We start from the raw sequence: 22737 nt of genomic DNA, 5'->3' as shown, positions 1-22737 counted from the left end.
AACAGGCAAGTGTTTACCAGTTCATTTAAGAATGATCAAAGTCAGGAACAGCCAGACGGAAAAGATGCATAGGGCAAGGTACTTGGAAGGGGTGCAGAGCTTCCATACCCTCTGGGTGTGCCCTGCATCTCCATGTGTTCACCAACCTTGAAGCTCTTATTGTTTGTATTTCTTATGTTTATCCTCTATTCTACTAATTTTCTTTCAACACAGTACTTCATTGTTTCCCATCATTATTTTTTTATTGAGGTCAAACTCACACTTTAAAATGATTAAACTGAAATAATTAAGTTAAAATGAATTTAATATAAAACTACCTCTTTTAAAGCGTACAGGTCAGTGGCATTTAGTACATTCAGTGTTGTATAAACACCACCTCTCATTCCAAGTCATCTTCATCACCAAAAGAAAACCCTGTGTGTTACTATGTTTTTAGTAGGTCTTTTGAAGTTATTGCTGAGTTTTAATTTTGGCTGCTCCTTTTTGAAGGATGCAATGCCTCTTTAAGAACTTTTCTCCAAATACTACTTGTAACAGTTGGGGTTGCTCCTTCTGGATGCTATTTCTATTTTTATTGTTCTATTATTATGTAAAACTATTTTCAGAGATCACAATAAAGCCTTTCCCTCTTTTCTTAGAATGTGAATTCTTTTTGTATTGGGTAATTCTTTCTACACTGATTTGATGCAGGTAATTATTTTCTTGCATCAGTGTCAAACTACTCAAAATAGTGGGTGCGTAAACTATCTGGCTGCCAGCCTGTCTGTCTACCTGCCTACCTAGCTACTGCTTAAGAAACAATTCAGTAAAAGACTGTATGTTTACTGGGTGGGTTTTTTCTGTTGAAAATGAGTCCAGCTTTATTTAATCAAAGTCTGTTCACCAATAAACTGTGATCTCTGGAAAAGTAGGAATTGTATCTTTCTGGGTATTTCATCTCCAGCACCTAGCTGGTATGGAGCATAGTATGTACTTAATCAATAATTTATTGAATGAATGAATGATTCTCAAGGGAAAAATGCATAGCTTTAGACTTTGACATTCTTTATTCAAAAACTATGTATTTTGAAAAGTGTCATTTTTGAGGGGGCCACTAAAATACTAAAATCTGTGAATAATTGAGGAGTTGCAATAGAACAATTTAAAAATTTTCTCCAAATTACATCATTGGCCACATTTAAAAATTAGGTGCAGATTTTTCATTATTGACTGCTGGTGTTACTTAATGCCCTATTATATTTCATGCCTTCACACATGCCTTCAATGTGTGTCCTTGTGCCTGAAGCTTTTTCCCCAAAGACCATCCCAATAAATACCTCAACTTTCAAGATTTCATTCCAGGTTCACCATCTCTGTGGACACTTTTCTTTGCCCTCAATTCTGGGAAGAATTGATCTCAATACCATACCTTGTAAACACCTCTAATAAAGCACATATATAGCAATTATTTATTTATGTCTTTCTCTTCTCTAAGTAGCAACTTAAGAGCAAGGGTCAGGTAGTTTTTCTCTTTATAATCCTGGTGTCTATATTAAATATAATCAAAGTTTCTTTTGGTTAGCTAAGTAAATAAAGTAGGTAGAGAGAAAGAAAAGGCTTTATAATCCAAAGAGGACGGTACAATAGCGACTTTTAAGTACCAAAACAAAGGAAGATTAAAAGTTTCAGAGTTTTATTTCTATGTTCAGTCCTCAGTTATGAACATGCTAAAGTTTAAACTCTTACTTATAAATCAATGAACAAGACATTAGTCATATCATTTAAAAATCTTTGGAAGTACTCGTGATTACTTACATAAACTTGAGCTCTGTATTTGACAAGGCAGTTGGCTCCAGCTTCAGGATTAAACTTAATTTCAAAGTCATAACCTTTGGAATTTTCAGCACCCTTAGGGATAAGTTTTAATTTTCTGGCCAACTTGTGATACTCTGATAACTGTGTTTCAATCTGTAAAAAGAGAACACAAAAAGAAACATTAAAGTAAACCAAACAGCCCCATTCCATATGGTTTTCAATTGACATTTCTGCAATTACACATAAAAATTATAGTGTTTTTTGTAGTTTAGTAATTTGGTTTATTTTAGTAGTAAGGGTGGCAGTTTCAAAATAAAATACAAAGGTATATATAAAATAAAAGAATGAAAGGTTTTATTCACACTAAATCTGTGGGATAATTTAAAAACTGTAATTAATTAGTAAGCAATATACCACTGTTCTTTCATTTACCGGACAAATAGTTTGGAATGAGAATCAGTATCTAGGTATTAACTAAAATTTACTTTTTAAGGTGTCAGAAAAATTATGAAACTAAACAAACCTTAGTATTGTCAATGTACAAAATAAAATATTTCATTTATCCAAAATAAGTGAAATATAATAATTTAAGTCACAAATGTTATTTTAACAAAAATATTTTAATAACAATTCCATATTTCCTGGTCTCCTTCCCTGTCTTCAGGGGCTCTGTTCAAATTACATTATCAGAAAGGCTTTTGCTATAATATAGCCCTCTGAATTTCTCAATCCTCTTTATTTTCATTCATAGCACTTACTACTATCTGATATTACTTATTTAATTTACTTTCATTGTAAGCTCCATGAAAACAGTCCCCTCAGGACTCAGAACAGTACTTGGCATTTAGTAGTACTTAATATTTGATTAAATAAATGAATTTGCAGAGTCTAGACAATTTATTTTCATACTGCTTCCTCCATTTAATACATACATAGTTTCTCACTGTTGTTACCTATCCACAAAACTGAACACTTTGAGTGAAAGAATGCAATGGGGGAAGAGCACCCATTGAAACTTGCTTAATCTGTAATTTCCAAAAATTTATCAGCTCTCAAAAGCAATGCTACTTATATATTACACTTAAGATTTTTTTAAAGATTTTATTTATTTGCGAGAGAGAGAATGAGAGACAGAGAGCATGAGAGGGAGGAGGGTCAGAGGGAGAAGCAGACTCCCTGCTGAGCAGGGAGCCCGATGTGGGACTCGATCCCGGAACTCCAGGATCATGACCTGAGCTGAAGGCAGTCGCTTAACAAACTGAGCCACCCAGGCGCCCTACACTTAAGATTTTTTAAAGTTATTTATTTATTCATTTAAGTAATCTCTACACCAAGAGTGGGGCTCAAACTCATGACCCCAAGATCAAGAGTCGCAGGATCTTCAGACTAAGCCAGCCAGGTGCCCCTAATTTAAGAATTCTTATTAATGAATCAGGAAATAATTTCAACTACTCTAATTTGTAATATAGTAGCTCTTCAGGGATTACTAAAATGTGTAGCTCTGTTTGTTCTTTTACTAAATGGTTTTATAGGTAGTTGCTTCTGTTCTTCACTAGGATTTTATTTAAATGAAAACAGTTTTCACAAGCCCATGCACTTTACCAGTCTAATTGCAGGGAGAGCAAATGTGTGGCACATTTATTCTTCCCACAAGCAATTCAGACAGTGAAAACTGATCACACATTTTCCTGATCAGCAGATGCTGGCTCTCTATTTCAACATAGAGATCCAGAAGGCTACTATCAGCCAGAGGTGGCATGTGGAATAAAAATGAACTCAGAAAAAAAGATGATGGATCAAATGTTGATGTTAAATTTTTGCATTCTGCTGTCATTCTTTAATCTCTTTCATCTAGTACCCTAAGGTTTTCTTCTCACTGTGTATGGCTTACTCTGCCCTAATCAGATCACTGCTTACCTATTTCCCATATAATTTTCTTCTTTCAGCCTGATCCTCCAAAATAAAGAATAGCATTTATACAGCTAATCTTAGCCAACTAAACTCAAGAGCTCACCTGGTCCAGAGATTCATAACTTCCCCATTCCCACACAGTGCTTGAGAGATAAAATATATTAATGTTTGTTGAAGGAACTCACTTCAGATTCACTGATGTAGTTTAACCATACCTCACTTTATTAATAAGGAAACCGAGGCTATGAGAGGTTAAATAACATGCTGAGTTCACACAGATATGTGATGGAAAATCCAGGGTTAAAATACAGGTTTACCAAATTCTAGGTTCAAAGACTTTTGGGATCACCACTACAGTCTACTTCTTCTTCTTTTTTTAAAGATATTATGTATTTGACAGAGAGAGAGAGACACAGCGAGAGAGGGAACACAAGCAAGGGGAGTGGGAGAGGGAGAAGCAGTCTTCCCGCTGAGCAAGGAGCCCAATGTGGGGCTCAATCACAGGACCCTGGGATCATGACCTGATGCTTAATGACTGAGCCACCCAGGTGCCCCTACAGTCTACTTCTTATAAATGTCTATCTTTCTCCTTAATACACAGGGACAGAGATTACCTAGAGGGTTAGGATGAGGGAGTAAAGATAGTCAAGGCAAAGCAAAAGTATGGTGAGACAGGGATTAAAAAAAGGAGGCAAAGTTTACTGCACATGAAAAATTACATTTGTAGGTGTGCAAAATACAGATTTTTAAAAATACAAAATAGTTAAAACCTGACTGATTAAGAAACCATTTGTATCATGCCTATAATGTACTTTATAAGGTGACCAGGATGAAAAACCAATATTGTCTCTTTGGGCAAAAAGAGCTGCTTTGTTTGATCTACTTTTTTATTTTAACAATAGTGATAAATATGAGAAATAATGTATTAAGGAAAGTGCTGGAAGTAATAGGATAAAAAATGCCATTACCTCTGGAGCAAAACAGAGACTAAATTTTTCTCAGTGAGGTATAAATTTTAGTACTATACCTACCAATAAACAAACATTGTAACTGAAAATACTAGGGTAGAAAACTTCAAAATTTAATTTTGAAACTCTCTAGTTTATTTTTTCCATTAAAAAAGAGAGAGAGAGAGAGAGCCCTTTGAAAGACACGATTTATTACCTTTTCTTAAAAGAGTCTTAACTTACATAACTTTTCTTAGGAATGCAATAGTGTATATAGCAGAAAAAAATCACTTTGGAACTATTTGATAGAAAAATATTATTTGGTCCCTAGACAACCTGTTAACTTATTGTTGTTTTAGGGCGCCTGGGTGGCTCAGTTGGTTAAGCGACTGCCTTCAGCTCAGGTCATGATCCTGGAGTCCCTGGATCGAGTCCCGCATCGGGCTCCCTGCTCAGCGGGGGGTCTGCTTCTCCCTCTGACGCTCCCCCCTCTCATGCTCTCTCTGTCTCTATCTCATTCTCTCTCTCAAATAAATAAATAAAATCTTTAAAAAAAAAAACAAAAAAAACTTATTGTTGTTTTAGAATATACTGGTGTCACGTTCATGATTATGCTAAATCATTAAGAAAAAGTTCTTGTCTACTGAGAGCTACATTAAAAGGTAAGAGTAAAGAGTGCACAGCTAGCAAGGCAGAAGTATAGAATATTTATAAGGGACTGCCAACAAAAATAAGGATAAACTTTATCTAGAAATTCATATGGCCAATATGCCCAATTTCTCAACAATGTTATCTACAAGGATAATGTGCTACCTCTAAAACTGAAATGAAGTCAAATACTTTGATTCTGGTGAAGGTCACTAGTGACTGCTGTTACCAAATCTGACAGAAACTTTTAAATCCCGTTATTGCCTTTGATACTGCTAATTCCTTCCTGACTTCCTTTTTCAGCTTCTGTCCTCTTGACCTCTCTGGCTAGTCCTCAGTTACTTTTAGGCCTCTCTTAAGGGACCTTTGTCCACTTTAAGATGCTGGTGCTCCCTTCCTCCTGCATTCTTCCTTGGTGAATTCATCTACTCTTGTGGTTTCAATCACAATACATTCTGATTTTTACTTAGTCTACAATGCAAACCCTCATATTTTATGCTGAGGTTCAGACTCACAGAACAATACCCTATTAGAATGCCCCATGGACATAACAGGTTCAGCATACCATCTCTATTCCTGACTGGCCACTTCTCTTCTATTTTGGAGTGAGCGGTACTATTGCTTGCCCCATTGCCCAAACTGGACACTGTGAATGCACCCTTTTTCTTTCATCAAGTCTTATTCCCTCTACCTCCTAAGTAGTCAGAAGTCACCCACTTCTTTGAATCTCCACTAGCATTATCTAAATTCAGCTCATAACTTCTCACCATATTACTGCCACAGATCCTTATCTGTTTTGCTCCCTTCCAATCCATTTTTCACATGACCAAAAATGAGATCTTTCTGAAATGTAGTATCTGTTTAAAAATCTTAAGGGCTTCTTGGAGCTTTCAGAATAAAGCCTAAACTTTTAAATATGAAAAGAATCTTTATTGTCTGGTCTGTGCTTTTTCTCTTGAGTCTTCTCTTTTGCTGTGCCCCTATCCCTTGCTATTAAGCTCCAGCCATATGAAAAGATTCTGATGCCAGAGTACAACACGCAATTTTTTCTTTGAGCTTTCCCATATACTTGTTTGCTGACTCCCCTACCCTTGCCAAGATAACTTACTTACACTTCCCAATTCAGTTCAGGTATTATCTCTTCAAGGAAACCTTTCTAAAAATCACCTCATACATCTTCCCACACCACAGACACTACATCTGGGTTAGGAATACTATATGCTTCCTTAATACCCTGTGCAAACATCTTTTAGAGGTCTGATCTCATGGTCTCATATCAACTAGATTGGAAGTTTCTTGAGGGGAGAGTCTGTCTTTTTATCTTTATTCTTCTAAGCTCAGCATGGGAAGTGGCACACAGCAGATGTTAAACAAATGTTTGAATAGTGACTAGGTAAATGAAGAATCGACTCATATCCTCTTCTAGAATAAAAGGCATGTGATTTATGAACATTATTTTCATGTACTTAAAGACATTTTTGCTTATTTCTTGGTTCACTGCTAAAAAGTACAGGCTACCTTAAATCTGACTGAGAGAAATTGGGGTGTTACTGAATTGACATAAAGGGATGAGTGTGTTTTAGTAAAATGTCAATGTTAAAAAGTTTTAACTCTTAGCCAATTTATTCTACCCACTCAGTTTTTCTTAACAGGGATAGACCTTTACAAATGTCAGCTCTAAGTTGCCACTCTGGAAATGGTATGACATACCGCCTCTTTGCCTCTGGCATATTTTAGCTCTTCATTCCACAACTGCTGTTGTTCAGCCTCCAGGTCCTTGGTTAGTTTATTAATGGTCTGCTGCAGTTCATTTCTTTCATGATTTATTCTCTCGATGTCTGCAACTGAGTACTTCTGGTTATCGACAATATTCTGTAGGCGAGTATTCTCCTGTTTCATTGTTTCATATTCTAGTTCTGCATTAAAGAAAACAAATTTGTTAAGTTCTTTCAATTCCTACAAAGAAATTGAGGCCATTATTTATTTATTTTTAAAACATTGTTGAACCAGATTTTAATTTTTTTAACTCAGTCTCTACACCCAGTGTAGGGCTCAAACTCACAACCCCAAGCTCAAGAGTCGTACATTCTACCAACTGAGCCAGTCAGGTGCTCCGATGCCATTATTTAAGAGACTTGATTAATAGGTCTAAATTTCCAGGTTATTTACATGTATATTTTTCTCTTCTCTTTTTGGGGGTGATTCTATTTGATCCCACTTTGGTAATAACATTCCTGAAAGATGATACAATTAAAGTTTTATGTTAGAAACTTACTTCCTTATTGGCTTGTATGATTTTCAGAAAGTGCTACATGAAAAAAATATGGCCTCACACATAATGATTAGGATTAAGAATTATTACACCTGAGAGGGATAGTCTGCCAATGATCAGTTCGAATGCTTTTAATACTCCAGCATGATTCTCTGCAATAAGTCAGAAAACCCACAAGTTTTTCACAAATATAAAAATATTTATGTTCAAATACATCACTTTATTATTTCACTGACATTTTCAGTAGTTTGATCAAATATTAAGTCACTACAGTGGTTAAGTTCTTGCTCTATTTACCAAAATTTGTTTGTTTTTTTTAAAGATTTATTTATTTGAGAGAGAGAGCACGTGCAAGTACAGGTGGGAGGGGCAGAGGGAGAAAGAGAATCTTAAGCAGATTCCACACTGAGCACAGAGCCTGATGTGGGGCTCGATCTTGATCCCAGGACCCCAAAATTATGACCTGAACTGAAACCAAGAGTCATACGCTTAACTGGCTGTACCACCCAGGCACCCCTCTATTTACCAAAATTTGTAAGCAAGAATGACTATATTATTTTACTAAGACAAAATGGTACTTACAAACAGCAAATGATTATACAATGGGCAAGAAAAGTTATCAAACTTAAAATATTTGGGGTTATACAGGATGGTGTTTTCCAACCTGTTATTCGTAGCTTATAAAGAATAGGATAGTACTTTTAAGCAGGCTGGGGTAGATGGATTAGAATATGCATGACCAAAGGGGCCAAGACAATCATTCCATGGGCTGACAGGATCAAGATCTTGGTTTTGTTATAACTCATTTGTAGCACTGTACTTGGAAAGTTCCACACTTGAGCTCAAAATAAAAATAGCTGAAGTATAACTTTATACATTTATCACAGGAATCTGCACAAAAAATCCACAATGTACATTATTCTCTCTCTTTCTTTCTTCCTTCCTTCCTTTCCTTTCTGTCTGTCTCCATACAGTTTTAATAGGTCTCTTTGATTCTTGGCCACGAGTGACTTTAAATAATCATGAAAGTTAAAATATTCAGAACAAAAGCATCGTAGGCTAAATTATCAAATTATTATCACAAACTAAATCAATCTGGAATGGCAAATGATCGCTAAAATATATCTCTCACCTCTTTCACTTGCAATTACTGGGAAAAAAATTCTCACAAGAAAAGTAGGAAGTACGAAAATTCTCTTGATAAATACCAATGAGGAAGACAGGCTATTATAAAGTATTGATTTAATTGCATTACAAATATTGCTATAATAAAAAATTAGTCTATGGTTTCTTGTCATCATGGAGAACAAACATTAGGGGCCAAGTGTAAATTATTTAAAAGCTTGGTTTAGAGAAAATCTAATATATGTAATCAGAGTTATTTGGAAAAAAAATAACCTGATTTAAGCAAATACTCCATGTAATTATCTTTGACTTGATGGATGGTTAATATTACTAATACTAAGCATTAAATCAAATATCCTAGGGACTATCTACACAAACCCTTGTGGGACAGACACAGCCTGTAAAATCCTACAAGAATAAAACTGAAGCAAACACCTAGAAAAATAGTACAATAGGTCCATAGAGTTATTCATTTTGCCATCCAATGGCTCTGTGATTTATGAATACTTTGCTTTCCTTCTGGCAGTAGAGAAACATCAATCCATGTGTTACAGTATTTTCAATTTTATGATTATGATTGATATGTGCTTATGAAAAACAAGATTAGGAACACACAGGATATAAATATGTTTTCTTTAATTGGGCTTTTGCTTCCAAAGAATTGTAGTATTTTCATCTTACTTTTCTTTTTTTTTTTTTAAAGATTTTATTTATTTATTTGACAGAGAGAGACACAGCAAGAGAGGGAACACAAGCAGCGGGAGTGGGAGAGGGAGAAGCAGGCTTCCCGCCGAGCAGGGAGCCCGATGCGGGGCTCGATCCCAGGACCCTGGGACGATGACCTGAGCCGAAGGCAGACGCTTAACGACTGAGCCACCCAGGCGCCCCTCCATCTTACTTTTCAAACAGCTTAAGCTGCCAAGTGGCTTAGAAGGTAGTGAGGGAGGATAAGACAATTGTAGCAGCCTGAAGCCAGCAGAGAATTAAGAATCTGGCTTATTAATTACAAGGTGGAATAGAATATATATTTATATTAGGCAGCATATGTTTTTAGGTTAGGTCCCTCTTAGCTTTAAAAAATCAGACACCTGAAAACATGTAGCAGGTTAAATAATGGTCACCCAAACATATGAAATCCTAATCCCTGGAATTTGTAAACATCTCCTTATTTGGAAAAGGGGTTTTTGCAGATATGATTACATTAAATATTTTGAGATGAGATTGCCCTGGATTATCTAGTGTGTCCTAAATGCCATCATAAATGTCCTTAAAAGATAGAGGCTATGAGAAATGGACACAAACAGAAGAGGAGACACACATACAGAGAAAAGGCAATGTGAAGATGAAGGTAGAAATTGGAGTGACATGGCCAAAAGCTCAGGAATACCATCAGATAAGAGAAGCTGGAAGAGACAAGGAATGAATTCTCCCCTAGAGTCTTTGGAGGAAGCTTGGCCATAATAAATTTTGGACTTCTGGCCTTTAGAACAAATTTCTATTGTTCTAATCTACCAAATTTGTGGTATTTTTTTATAGCAGCCTCAGAAAACTAATACATGTAGAAGGCATTGAAAACTTGGTGGCCTGCTATAGCCATTCACCATTAAAGGAAAAACAATATGGATGACAAAGCTGTCTCTGTATGTGATTAAAACCCAGGCAGGTCCCCATTCCAGTATGAATGTCCTCTTTTAGCATTGGTTGTGCTTACCTACTCTAGAAATTTCTTCATCAAGCCCATTCAATTTCTGGTCAAGAATGGCTGAATGAGACTCCAAATTGCTCATGTATGCCTGATATTTTTGAACATCTGCTTGTAAGGAAGTTTTCAATTTTCTCAATGACTCTAGACGATTCTTTAAAAGAAAAAAAACCATATTATTCTAATTGATAACCATTCCTTTACTTGAAAATAACACAATATTATTTAAATTCATCTTAGAAAAAGGTGTATTAGCGTTTCCTATCCCTTTTAGAGGAAGCCAAAGAACTAAAAGGGAACTTTGCTGTTATTACCTAATTAAGAAGATGTACTTTTCAGGAAGTCAGTTTGGGATACAAAAAGTCAAGGGCCAGAATTAAAAAGCACAAACATTTAAAATCTGATATTTTACAGAACAGTCTGGGCACTTCAGTAATATAATACCCCAAATAAAATTAGGTATCTGGATATTATCATTTAGCTTTTAGAAAGCCCTTAGAATACAGTATATTACATAAACCCACTTATCACCATTCCTTTTTCACTAACTACATAACTCAGGACTTCTTGTAAATTGTGCTCCCTAGAGGTGTATAACATGGGGATCTTGTTCAAAAGATCTTTTTGGTCTTATGTAAATAGGTAAGACTCTTTCATCATATTCTGAACACCATTAGTTCAAGACTGATAGATCACAAGGGAAAACAAAGCTCTAGAGATACCAAACATGTTTTCATGGGGAGTTCTGTCCTATGTAAAAAAATTAATTTTTAAGAAGCTTATTTTGTTATTTTATTTATTTATTTTTTAATAAAGAAACAGCTGGTATTCTTTAAGGAGATCCAAGAGTCCAAAAGAGCTAAGTATATAGGCCTATTGATGAAATAAACATGTTTACTAACCGGTTCTTTTTCTCTTTCTTGTTCCAATCTTGCAATCTGTTCATTCAATGCTTTGTTTTTTGCTGCTAATGATTCCAGCTTGGAAGCATCAACATTAAATAAATCCTCTGGAGAGAAAACCCCAAAACTTAGTAAGATCTCAGTTCTGCCTAGAAACATTTTTCCCCAGGTCTTCACCATTGCTGTTTCCCTTACTTCCGTCTTGGTCTCTGTTCAAAATGCTACCAGTTAAGGATATCCTACCCTCTAAAATAGCAAACCTTTCCCTTCACTACACTTTCTATCCTCTTACTTGCTTTATTTTTCTTCATAGCACTTATCAACCTTTGATTTATAGTTGTTTATTTGATTATTATCTGTAGTAGAGGTAACCTCACAGGGCAGGGATTTTCTATCTCTTATTCATTACTGTATCCTCTGTGCCTAAATAGTGGCTTGCCCACTGTAGATATACAATAAATACTGTGTGAGTAAATGAATTCACTAAATGCTTTTTATATTAGATCACTATGAATTTTCCTCTTTCAAAATGAAACTTCATTTACCTTGCTCCTTTTCTTACGTCGACAAGCTGAAATTGTCCTATTATTTCAGGAAGATATGTCCAATGCGAACATAGGAGAAATGTTTTTACCTTTTGTGCCAATACTGGCAAGGTGATATTCTCCTGTTTTGATTGATTTCATTGGAGAAATAGTTTTATACATCTTAAATTTATCTGTTTTACCCACCATTCTACCATTTTACATATAAGACTATTTCAATAAAAGAAAAAAACAATTAAATTAATTCCTCTGGAACATTTTAGAGTTAGCTAGTAAACACTGAATGTCCCTAGGTTAAAACAGAGTGGAAACATAAACAATTTCTTTCTTTGGAAATATAATAGTCCATTAACTAACTGTCTGCCACACATTTTGAAGGGACCTTAGGTCTTTTGATTAATTGGTACTTTAATTTCTCAAACAGTAAAGCAAGAATATCATAGGAATAACATTCGCTGATTATCTTCTGTGTTCCTGGTAGTGTGTTTGATACTTTATGTACATGGCCACCTAATCTTGCAAAACTTTGTTAGACAGGTTAAGTAATCTGTTAAAGTCACGTAGCCAGGAAGAGGTTTTGCCTCAGGTCTGACTCCAAAATTGGTATTCTTTCTGCTTAACTATCACTTCTCTTCACCAAAGAAACAATGAAGACAAAAATTAGTAGGCATCCAAACACATTTAGAGTAGCTCATATAAAATTAGTTATAACTCCACGAACAGAGTTTAATACATGACTAAGCAAGCACACTAGGAATGAGAACACTTACTCAGCTTTGACTGCAACTCTGCATTCATCTCTTCAAAACTGTCAGCACCAGTCATGAAACTCTCATAGCATTTTATGGTGTAGTCCAAAAACAACTGATTGGGTTAAGCACATTAAAAAAAAAAAGCTATTATTCTCTATTTAGTTTGTTTCATTTTTCTAAGTGAAAATTTAAATTTGAATTAAAAAAAGAAAAGTCAGGAATACTAAGTAGTTATAAGAACTCCTATAAATGAGACACAAACCGAGGATATATCATTAATTATGCTGCACAGACTTAGTCTGCTACTTCTAATGTGAATGAGGATAATAAAGAACACTTAAATTTGGATAAAGGTTAAAATTAGTAAACGGTAAAGAAACCATACCTTCAGAATTTTGAGGTCAAACAAGGAAGCTTATTAATAAATATAATTCAACATAAAATACACATTCATCTTTATGCAATCAACCTTATTAAAAACTTAAATGAACTGATGATGATCTAAGTCCAATTAAACTGACTAAGTCTAGCTGTGAAAATCAGAATGAAGGCTATAGTTACACTGTAACTTCCGTCTAAAAAAATGGCATGGTTAGTAGAGATCTAAATAGCAGAATATTAGCATTCTTAATATTTATCCAAGAGAAAGTAACACTATATTCTGCAGTTATGAGGTGTTTCGGTCACTGAAGATGCATGCTTTGTCAGGAGGTGAGGATGGCTGATAAATAAATATCCCTCAAGACAAACCAATTCCCTTTGTGCTGATTCTCCGCCAACTAACCAACCTTTGTATTACTTGGTTGATATGGAAAGGTTACCCTGAATAGGCAGTATGAGTATTCCTGTAACTGGAAAGATATACCACTGATGATAAAATAATACATTTTCATTCTATTTCAGATCAGTCTCTTGTGAATTTGGTGACAGTGAATCAGTTTAAGCTTTGTTAATTTTGATTTTGCAGATTAAAAAACAAATTAAATTTCTGCAGTCAAATGCTCTGCTACTAACAAATTGAGTTTCTGGATCCACAAAGGTGAGGCTCAGAATTTGGTGAAATTGGGTACTTTGATAACCTTCTTTAAAATATTTTTTTATAATATTCTATACAGAGCAGCACTTTATAATTTCCAAAATGCTGCTCTGTATATTGTCATTTGAAATAATAGCTAAAATAGCAAGAATAACTTACTGGTTTAACCTTTAGGATAAATGTCAAAAAATTTAATATTTAACAAGTGTTGTATTTGGCTGCAAAATGAGGTACAGATAAATTTAGTCCAGTGCACATATTGCAACATGGGAGGAGAGTTCTCTCAAGAGTAGGATCAAAGGCTTTCTAACTGCTTCTCCAGCAGGGGACATTGCTGAAATAGTAAAAGGTATGGTTACTCTGTTTAAAAAAAAAAAAAAGTACTGAAAAGTAGTAATAAAAAATGAGACTAAAGTTCTTTGCCACTTTTTTTTTTTTTTTTATGTCAAATGCTCCAAAGAGTGTAGATTAGAATTAGCACAGAAAATAGTTTTTCTTTTTAGGGACATGCATGGTGATCGATCTTTTACATGTGCTAGGGCACATTAATGTTTAACCTCAATATTATAAATCTATTCCCTGGAGTTGGTGTTTGCTCTATTTAGACACATAAATTTGCTTATTTTAGGAAATAGGGTGAGGTCAGTTACATAGTTTAGGCTCCAATAAAGTATGGCTTGGGAACCAACTTAGACCATGTTTACTTTTATCTCAATCCCTTTTGGAAGTGGTAACTCGGATCTAAGTGGTAATATGCCTAAATAAAAGGCCAAAACAAAACGTAAGACCCACATGTAATATTTAAGACTCAAAGACTTATGTTGCCAGTATTGATATCTTCATTCGAAAAGGTACGGGAGAAAAGAAATGTTACATTTATATACAAAACAGTAACATGTTACGATTTAATTCCAATCTCCGTGCATTTTTTACTTACTTAACATTTTATTAAAAAAGATTTATTTTAGAGAGAGAGAGCGAGTGACTACGCAAGCATGTGGCTGCACATGTGAGAGGAGGAGCAGGGGTGAGGGAGAAAGTCTCAAGCAGAATCCAAGCTGAGCGTGGAGCCAGATGCGGGACCCGATCCCATAACCCTGAGATCATGACCTGAGTTGGACGTTTAACCAACTGTGCCACCCAAGTGGCCCACTTAGTTACCATTTTAAATTTCTATGCCTACTTAATTTTAAGAAATGACAATATGATTCCAAGAATAAATCTATTTATGTTAAAAAAAATTCAATTTTAGAAGTTTTTTGGGAAGCAAAAAGACTCCACTAAAGAGTATATTAATTTCTTTTTTTAAAAAATATTTTTATTTATTTTTGCGAGAGAGAGAGAGAGAGAGAGAGAGAGCGCGTGCGCGCACGCGAGCACAAGCGGGGGCAGGGGCAGAGAGAGAAGCAGAGCCCCTGCTGAGCAGGGAGCCTGGGGCAGAGCTTGACCCTAGGACCCTGGGATCATGACCTGAGACAAAGGCAGACACTGACTGAGCCACCCAGGCGCCCGACTATATTAATTTCAGTAGTTACACAGTTAATAATACCAAGATAACTATAATGTTCGTGGTAATGTAAGGTACCTTATTATGCATAATTCCATCTTCAGTTTCTTCTCCCCAAGGCTGTCCATCATCAAATAAAGGTGAGCTTTCTTTCATGGCATTATGTAACTAGTAAGTACACAAGCAACATATTTAAGTTGATAAAATGTGAGAAAAACACATAGCTTTCAAGTTTTGTAACATTCGTTTTAGTGTCATTTTTAGAAGCATTTACATTACTGCATGACAAAGTCTCTAGAGAGGTCATTTTATTGAGCATTAAAATGTAATTCTTCTAATATTTTAGTAACTAAATCCATTAGAATTAAAAAAGGATGGATTCCATATTTAGTTCTATTAAATATGCTGATCTTTATGCTACTATTAATTAAGAGCATATACACACATTTTAATGCAACTCTGAGAATCTAAAAAAAAAAAAATTGCCACATAAAAGGTGAACCAAAAAGGATTATTTCTTTTCTATGAACTCAAGTTTGGTGCTTAAATGTTATCCACAGACTGCTTCAGTATGTATAAATATGAACTTCAGATTGGTTACAATATGAAATACTCAGAAACAGAATTGTTTTAAGCTTGAAAGTGGTAAGATAATACATTACAGCAAAACAGTCAGATGTTTATAAAGGAAAATTGCTAAAGGTTTTTAAAGCAAATAAATTCCATTTTGGAACACCTGTTTTTATAAATTGTTTTAAAAATACCACCTTCCAAACATGAAAAAATAACTAGAAAGTGTAAATGAAACTGATATGAAATGTAAACATGTAAATGTGTATCTAGTATAATGCACACTAAGCTTCTAAGAAAAGCACCATGCATTAGGAATGAAAAGGAGAATGCAGTGTCTGCTAAAAATATTTCATTAATTTTTCTTATCCTAGGACTTACATATCAGATTCCTAAATTCTTAGCCCAGAGTTGCTTGCCATATCTACTTCTTTCCTATTCCAAAGATATTCATATAAGACTCATATAAGAGTTGAAAAGAGCTCGGCTGGGGCTTTGATCATCTGCAGAGCCAAGTCAGCAACCCCATCTGGCTGGAGTCTGGTGCACAGGTTTGCCTGATTAGCTTCCTGAGAAGAATCTTGCCAGTCTTGGGGTCTGTTCTGTCTCTTTCCTCCATTCTGGTAGGGAATCTAATCCATAGCCCTGCCCACTGCTGAATATAGCCTCCAACCCTGCTAATCAGGAAACCTTACCAGAGCTCATGGGAATCTCAATAGCCCACCCTCTAGCCCCAGGTACAGCAGCAATTGAGTGGAGAACCTGCTCAGTGGCTCTGCTTCTGCAGACCCAAGACAGTAGGCCTGTAATCTGGGGAGTTAAGCATGCAATTCTCTCTGATTTGATTCCCAAAAAGCCTTGCTGGTCATGAGGCTTGGTCTGAAGCTCCAGTGGGACAGGGAAGATAATTTATGGTGCTGTCCAAAGCTGAATACAGTCTCCAGGCCCACCTGACCAGAAAAACCTAACCAGAGCACCTGGGTATATGTGTAACCCACCTGACAACTCTGATTAGAGTGGATTGGAGTGGAGAATCTGGCTGGTGGCCCTATCATCTGCAGGGCTGGGATGGTGGCCTGTTAGGCCAGGGAATTTGGAGCATAGTTCTGCTTAATTTGAACCCCAAACAAGAGCCTTTCTAATCTTGAAGCATGTATGAGGGCCCCCTCCCAGGTGTGGAAACTAAATTGCAGTTTTGCCTGCTGCTTTTTACAGCCTTCAGCCTGCCTGACCAGGAAACCTAACCAGAGCATATGCGATGCTGTGTAGCCCATCCTACAGCCCTACTTACAGTGACACTTGGAGAGCACAGCTCATGGCCTTCCTTGTATGTAGAGCAAAACCAGTGGTGGCTCCTTCTGTTCAGGGAATTCAGCACATACTCATACCATTGGTTTGGGATTCTAAACAAGCCATGCAGGCTTTGGGGCTGTTCTGTTGCACCATGAGGGCAGGGAAGCTAATTTACAGCACTGCCTACTGCTGAGTATGGTACTCAGTCCCAACTATCCAGGAAATCGTGGCGCCTACCCTATAGTCTCACTTGGGCAGGGAACGAAGCCAGCAGTCTTCTCTAACCGTTCTCAGACAGTAGCACTTCCCCCTCTCCCCTAACCTCACAGCTTGGGCAGTGACCTTTCCCAAAACTAAACCCTGATATAAGCCCCACCTGCCCAAGTACGTTACCAGCTGATCCATCTAAACCCCCATCTGAGCTGACTGGTAAAGAACTGTCTCTACCAAAGAGAACCTGTCAAATGTGGAAGAGACCACTTACTCAAATGTGCAGGTACCATCATAAGGAATCAGGATCATGAAAAATAAGGTAAACATGACTCTACTAAAGGAAACTAATCTCCATTCTACTAAAGGAAACCAATCTCCAAACTAATCTTCCTACAGAAATGGAGATCTATGAACTAATTCAGAATAATCCTCTCAAAGATGTTTAGTAAACTATAAGAACACACAGCCAACTAAACAAAATTAGAAAAACAATGTATGAACAAAACAAGAAATTCAACAAAGAAAAACCAAAAAAAAAAAAAAAAAATCAAACAAATGAGAGCTGAAAAAAAATGACTGATCTAAAGAATTAAACAGAGAGCTTCCAAAGCAAAGTCAACCATGCAGAAAAAGCAGTCAGTGGGCTAGAGGACAGAACATTTGAAATTATCCAGTCACAGAAACAGAAAAAAAGAATGAAAAAGAGTGAAGAAAGCCTATGGGACTTACAGATCATCATCAAATGATACAGTATCTGCATTATGGGAATCTCAAAAGGAGAAGAGAAAGAGAAAGGCACAGAAAGTATAAAGCAATAAGAGACTTAAAGCAATGAGATGAAAGTATAAAGTATAAAAAGAAAGTATAAAGCAGTAAGAGACTTAAAGCAATAAGTCCCAAATGTAGGAAGAAAAATGGACATCCAGATCCATGAAGCCCACAGGACCCCAAACAGGGCTATGTTGAGACATATTAAAATTAAATTGTCAAAAATCAAGACAAAGAATTTTGAAAGCAGCAAGAGAGAAGGGAGAAGTTACATACAAGAAAACCCCCATAAGACTATTCGTGGAATTCTCAATAGAAACTTTTTAGGCCAGGAGAGAAAGGGATGGCATATTTAAAATACTGAAAGGAATAAACCGTCAACCCAAAATACTATATCTGGCAAAACTGCCCTTCAGAAATGAAGGAGAGATATAGACTTTCCAAAATAAACGCTGAGGGAGTTCACCACCACAAGACCTGCCTTACAAGGAAAGTTACAGGGAGTTATTTGAGTGGAAGCAAAAGGTGCTAATTAACATTGTAAAAACATATGAAGGTAATGTAAAACTCACTGGTAACAATAAACATACAAAGTCTGCTTTTCTAATGCGGTGGTGTGTAATTCACTTATGACTCTAGCTTAATAGTTAAAAAATAAATGTATTAAAAAGAACTATAACTGCAATAACCTGTTATTGGAAACACAATATAAAAAAGTATGTAAACTGTAACATCAATAACCTAAAATGTAAAAGGGAGAAGCGAAAGTGTAAAATTTATGAATGTTATTGAAGCTATCAGTTTAAAATAGAATGTTATAGCTGTTACTTTTGTTTTTGTTTTTTAAATTAGGCTCTACGCCCAACATGGAGCCCAATGTGGGGTTTGAACTCATGACCCTGAGATCAAGACTTGAGCGGAGATCAAGAGTTGGATGCTTAACCGACTTAACTATCCAGGCACCCTGAATGTTATAGTTTTAAAGATATTTTATGTAAGTCTTATGATAACTACAAGGGAAAAACATGAAATAGATACATAAAAATGATAGTCAAAGTATGCTGATACCAAATATCATCAAATTTCAAAAGAAGATAGTAGAATAAGAACCAAGCAGAACAACAGATCTACAAAATGGTCTGAAAACTATGAACAAATGGCAGTAAGTCCTTATCCATGGATAATTAAGTGTAAATGGATTAAACTTTCCAACCAAAGACACAGAATGACTGAATGGACAAAAACAAGATCCAAAAATAGGCTGCCTACAAGAGACTCACATTAGTTTTAGAGATCCAGACTGAGAGTGAAGGGATGAAAAAGATATACCAGGCAAAATAGACTTTGAATGAAAAGTGGTAGAGGGATGCCTGGAGGGCTCAGTTGTTAAGCCTCTGACTTCGGCTCAGGTCATGATCCCAGGGTCCTGGGATCGAGTCCCGCATCGGGCTCCCTGCTCAGCAGGGAGCCTGCTTCTCCCTCTCCCTCTCACCTGCTTGTGCTCTCTCTCTCTCTAATAAATAAATAAATAAAATCTTAAAAAAAAAAAGAAAAGTGGTAGAAAGAGACGACAAAGGTCATTATATAATGATAAAAGGGTCAATCCATCAAGAAGATAAAACATTTGTAAATATTTATGCAACCAACATGGGAGCACCTAAATATATAAAGCAAATACTAAAAGAACTAAAAGAAATAACAGCAGGGGCGCCTGGGTGGCTCAGTCGTTAAGCGTCTGCCTTCGGCTCAGGTCATGATCCCAGGGTCCTGGGATCGAGCCCCACATTGGGCTCCCTGCTCCGCGGGAGGCCTGCTTCTCCCTCTCCCACTCCCCCTGCTTGTGTTCCCTCTCTCGCTGTGTCTCTCTCTGTCAAATAAATAAAATCTTAAAAAAAAAAAAAGGAAAAATAAAGAAAAAAAAGAAATAACAGCAATACAATAATAGTTGGAAGACTTTAATACCACACTCTTAACAATGGGGAGATCATCCAGAGAATAAATAAATAGCAATTTGAACAACACTACAGACCAAATGGACTCAACAGACATATACAAAACATATCCAACAATAGCAAAATATACATTCTTCTCATGAGTACAAGGAAAATTTTCTAGGAGAGATCATATGTTAAGTCATAAAACAAGTCTTAGTATGATTCAAGAAGAAATCATACCAAGTATCTTCTCTAACCAAAATGGTATGAAAGTAGAAATCAAGAATAGGAGGAAAAGTGGAAAAGTCATGGGAACATGGAAGTTAAACATCACTCTCATGAACAACCAATGTAACAAATCAGAAATTGAAGGGGAAATGAAAAAGTATCTTGAGACAAATGAAAATGAAAACACAACATATCAAACTTATGGGATGTAGCAAAAGCAGCTTAAAGAGGGAAGTTTGTAGCTATAAATGCATACATCAAGGAAACAGAAAGATCCTAAATAAGAACCTAAATTTACACCTCAAGAAACTAGAAAGAGAAGACCAAAGTAAGTCCAAAGTTAGCAGAACGAAGGAAACAATAAAGATTATTTAAATACAAAGAAGTAATAAAAATAGTAGGTAAAAAAGTGGAAGAATTTTTTTTTTTTTTTTAACATCAGAGACTAAAGGAGGCCATCCTAAATCTGGCTAAATTTTTAGGATTCTGTTAAGTGGGAAAGATAATTAGAACAAGAAACCTATGGTGTCTCATTGATTCTTACAATCTCTCATTGATTCTTATAGTGTTCAGTTCTACCACCTCAAGCAAACCAAGATAGCAAAGAGGAAATTTCAACCTATATAATAGACTTGGAGGCATCTCAAGAGGTCCCTCCCCAACAGAAGCCAAAGCAGGTACTCCATGAGCTCCTGCATCACTGTGGAAATGCTGTCTCCTAACCACAAAAGAATGACATAAGTTGTTTAGTGAAACAAGGGTAAAGTGATCTATTGACAATAGGAGTATTTGGTGGTGGGAAAAGAGAGGTAGTTACCCAATGTCGATGGATATCGCTGAGGAGAGACAAACTGAATGCACAGATGTTATACATTAAGTTCAGTAAAATGGTATTGGATTTCTACTCTTATCTTGACAATGGTGGTGCTGAAAGTACTGAGATGTCTTCTGGGACAAAAATCCATCCACCTAGTGCCTGCCTATATTTTGTTGAGGGACTGTCGATGGACAAGAGAATGTCAGGAGGACAGTATTAGTTTTAAGGATTCCAGCACTAAGGACAGGAACTCGGAAACTATAAAAGAAGAGACTGAATTAGACTAGATAAAGAGCTGTATTTCTCAACAGTCAAAATACAGCACATAAATCAAAAGGGAAAAAATATTTGTACCATATCCATACGAGCTAATTACCCCAGTTTGACTGTTTTTGGTGCTCCTACAAATCAATAAGAAAATAGAAAAATGGCAAAAGACACAAATAGGCAGTTGTAATAAGTGTGAAATATGGTCAAGTTGAGAAAAAGATTGCAAATATGAAAAAAAGTTTTCACTTGTTCATTTAAAATATTGATAAACTTAATATATAAGCAGTTTAATTTATAAAGATTAAAATATACATAAAATAGGACCAAAAAACCCACAAGAAATATCAATGACAAACCATACAAAAAGACAATTGCTTTAATAATATATATATTAAACAAGCTATTTTTTCACCTTTCAAATGGTAAAGATTTTAAAACAATGATGTTTTCGGAAAATGCATATGCTCATACATTGCTGAGGAGCTTTTAACTGGTACAAGTTTTCTGAAGGGAAATTTGTCAATATATATATCAAAAGTTAAAAAGAAAAACCCACATAATTTGTGCAGCAAAAAAGGCACCTTTAAAACTATAGCCCAAGGAAATGTTTTAAATTGTTGTCTCTGAGTTGTGGGATTATGGGTATATCACTTTCTGTGTATTTCTGTATTTTCCAAAATTTTTTGCAATGCATATGGATTTTAATTAAAAAAGGGAAAAAAACCAAAGTAATGTTATGTATATAATGGGGGAAATAATTTCCTACTTTTTTTTTAAAGCTTTAAAACCTCGCAAAAACAAATAATTTCCTTGCCAATGTGGTAATTCCTCTCACCTCTAGAAGCATTTGTTAATAGTCTGAAGAATTTAAAATCAAATGTGCTTTGAAAAATGAAAACAGATGTAGACTTTAAGATAACTGGCAAAAGACAGACTGAGAGAGAAATAACACTATCTCAAGGAAAAAAAAAAATCTTTCCTACACATACATTTTAAAATGAAAAATCAAATACCTTGATGCAGTCTATTAGCCAAACCAAGGCTGCCACAATATGTGGCCATGTATGAGGGGCCCCCACTGTATACATGGAGCTTTTGGATAATGCAAAAGGATACCTGTGAAAAGTTAGGGAAAAAAATAGAAGCCAACAATGTTAATTTTGTGAAAATAAGGCTAAATTAGGCAAGTTACATTAGAAAAATTCCACATATATACCAACAGTCTTGACTTGTTTAGAAGTAAGATATTTATTAAGATTTTGTTCTTGGTCATCTTACTCTGAAATGATTTTGTGTATTTTTTGGTTTCTTCTCTTTGTACGTATATCCCTAACACTGCAGAACTTGATTTACAACCAGTATGTTGGACTCCTCTCCTAAAAAATTGTCTGTTCCCTCAAATTCAATGTACTCCAAATAAGCCACATGTGTATACTCTTCATCCTCAAATCCATTCCTTCCCGTGTTTACTCTACACAGCCATTCTTGACTTCATCCCACCCC

The 22737-nt window shown here is 35.7% G+C and overlaps 1 protein-coding gene across 1 annotated transcript in view; it reads right to left on the bottom strand.

Moving 5' to 3' along the window:
• Positions 1-22737, bottom strand: part of NDC80 (NDC80 kinetochore complex component) — a 47673-nt gene that overhangs the window by 18651 nt on the left and 6285 nt on the right. Inside the window, exons 6-12 of the mRNA XM_032421343.1 lie at positions 22248-22350; positions 15220-15309; positions 12617-12710; positions 11302-11408; positions 10409-10553; positions 7011-7216; positions 1795-1947 (exon numbers count right to left, since the gene is read on the bottom strand). Coding sequence (XP_032277234.1) covers positions 1795-1947; positions 7011-7216; positions 10409-10553; positions 11302-11408; positions 12617-12710; positions 15220-15309; positions 22248-22350 — 898 coding nt within the window. The remainder of the gene's footprint in view (positions 1-1794; positions 1948-7010; positions 7217-10408; positions 10554-11301; positions 11409-12616; positions 12711-15219; positions 15310-22247; positions 22351-22737) is intronic.

This window comes from Phoca vitulina, unplaced genomic scaffold (genome assembly GCF_004348235.1).
Source record: "Phoca vitulina isolate PV1807 unplaced genomic scaffold, GSC_HSeal_1.0 scaffold24, whole genome shotgun sequence".
In the NCBI taxonomy this organism is placed as follows: domain Eukaryota; kingdom Metazoa; phylum Chordata; class Mammalia; order Carnivora; family Phocidae; genus Phoca; species Phoca vitulina.
This window is presented reverse-complemented; position numbering and strand designations above follow the sequence as displayed.